General features: G+C 51.9%; 1 protein-coding gene across 1 annotated transcript; it reads left to right on the top strand.

Moving 5' to 3' along the window:
• The first annotated feature begins 206 nt into the window (after positions 1-206).
• LOC108364384 (uncharacterized) lies at positions 207-710 on the top strand. The gene has a single exon (XM_017618055.1). It carries the CDS (start codon positions 207-209, stop codon positions 708-710), a length of 504 nt encoding a protein of 167 aa, XP_017473544.1.
• Positions 711-1,851: the final 1,141 nt, after the last annotated feature.

Genomic DNA, 1,851 nt, shown 5'->3' with positions numbered 1-1,851 from the left:
CCACCGCCAACGTCATCAAAGCACTCCAGGAGAGAATCATTTACCGGTTTGGCTGCCCAGCCATCTTTCTCAGCGACAACGGAAAGCAGTTTGTGGGGAAAGCCTTAGCGGAATTTCTCAGCCAGCATCGCATAGAGCACAAATTCACCGCAGCCTACGCCCCTCATGAAAACCCGACCGAGCGAACCAATCGGGTAGTTAAAACCATGATAGCACAGCGTTCAAGGACAGATCATCGCACCTGGGATCAGGAGCTCCCCCAGATCGCCTTTTCCATCAACACGGCCCAACACGAATCAACGCGAGCTTCCGCCGCGGAGATCAACTTCGAACGCAATCCCGCGGCACCATGGCAGATACGCACCGAAGGGGCAGTACCAGAAGAACACCCCACGGCATCCCCAGCCATCACCGAGCTATGGGCAGAGATAAAGGGGCACCTCGCCGTGGCGGCCAAACAGCAGAAAAAGTACTACGACCTACCCAGACGGCCGTGGAAACCTAGAGTAGGAGAGAAGGTATTGAAGCGAGATCACCCTCTCTCCTCGGCTGCCGACAACTATGCTCAGAAGCTCGCGCCGAAATTCTCAGGCCCATATACGATCACCAAGTACATCTCCACCAACACGGTGAAACTCGTAAACCCCGAGCGGCCCGACAAACAACCAACGCACGCGCACCTGCAGGACTTGAAGCCGTTCAACGCATAACAACCGAAACCCGTTCTCCATCTTATCATTTGAGATTATCCCGCCAGTCACGTCAGATACACCACAGTGATGAGTCGCAGAAACCGTCACCCAGCTCCGCCGGATGAACCGCAACGCATCCAACCATGGCGTCCGCCATTCGAAAGCGTACCCTGGCCACTACAAAGCCAGGATTCGGCGGGTCCCGAACTTTCGGGGGCCACCACTCCTGGCAGCAGCCGCAGCACCGAACGAACCTCTTGGCGCAATTACAGAAGCACCCGCCAACAACGAGCGACCACCCAGCCCTGCCGGGCCACGATCACCCGATTGCAAACCAAGCGTCGTAGACACGGCGACAGGTGGACCGCCAAATAGTGGGGACACCGCCGAAAATAGCTGCATCCCCGTCGATGAAGTTAACCCCCCAGACGCGCATGACCACGCGCTAGCTCTACTCGACGCAGAAAGAAAAGACTTCGCCGATAATTTTCGACTAAAACAAGGCATCCGCCGTGCTGCTAGCGCTCTCATCGTCATCCACTCCGACCCGACCGCCCGACAACAACGAACGTTACCTCGCACTCTCTCGCTCTCCCTCTCTTTGGACATAAGATTGCTGGCACTCTAGTCATAGCGCTGTGTGTGTGTGTGTGTGTTCGAGGTAAATACACGGAAATAGTGTGTTTTATTTGGTGGGGGCTAGTGGGACCTTCGCTGGACTCTGGATCGGCTGAGCTCACCTCAGCCTTCGACAAAACCCACCTCATAATACATAAGCCTCTAAGGCGTATGTTAAGGCCTTACGTAACTCCCAAATAGATTAGGCTTCTAGGGTTAAGAAAGCTTTAGTTTGAAAGTGTGATATTAGCTGCGTTTCACCATAAACGGCGCAAATTTTCAATGATTATTGCGTTTCAGATTAAGACTAATACCAGATATTGTGAAAGGTTGGACTTTACCTTAAAGATGACGGTTTTCTCTTGGCCTACTGCACGAAGCTTAGAGTAGAGTAACGTCTTTTAAGAACTTAAAAATTATCCTGGGTTATCAGGTGTCTAGCAATATATAGTGTTGTTCTGATACGACCTTGAACTCGATACCTGTACTCTTTAAAAATATTGAAGAATATTATCGATGCCACAAATGTATCGGAGAGAAG

The sequence above is a fragment of the Rhagoletis zephyria genome, unplaced genomic scaffold (assembly GCF_001687245.7).
Source record: "Rhagoletis zephyria isolate East Lansing unplaced genomic scaffold, Rhagoletis_zephyria_1.1 Rzeph_scaffold_01547, whole genome shotgun sequence".
Lineage (NCBI taxonomy): Eukaryota > Metazoa > Arthropoda > Insecta > Diptera > Tephritidae > Rhagoletis > Rhagoletis zephyria.
This window is presented reverse-complemented; position numbering and strand designations above follow the sequence as displayed.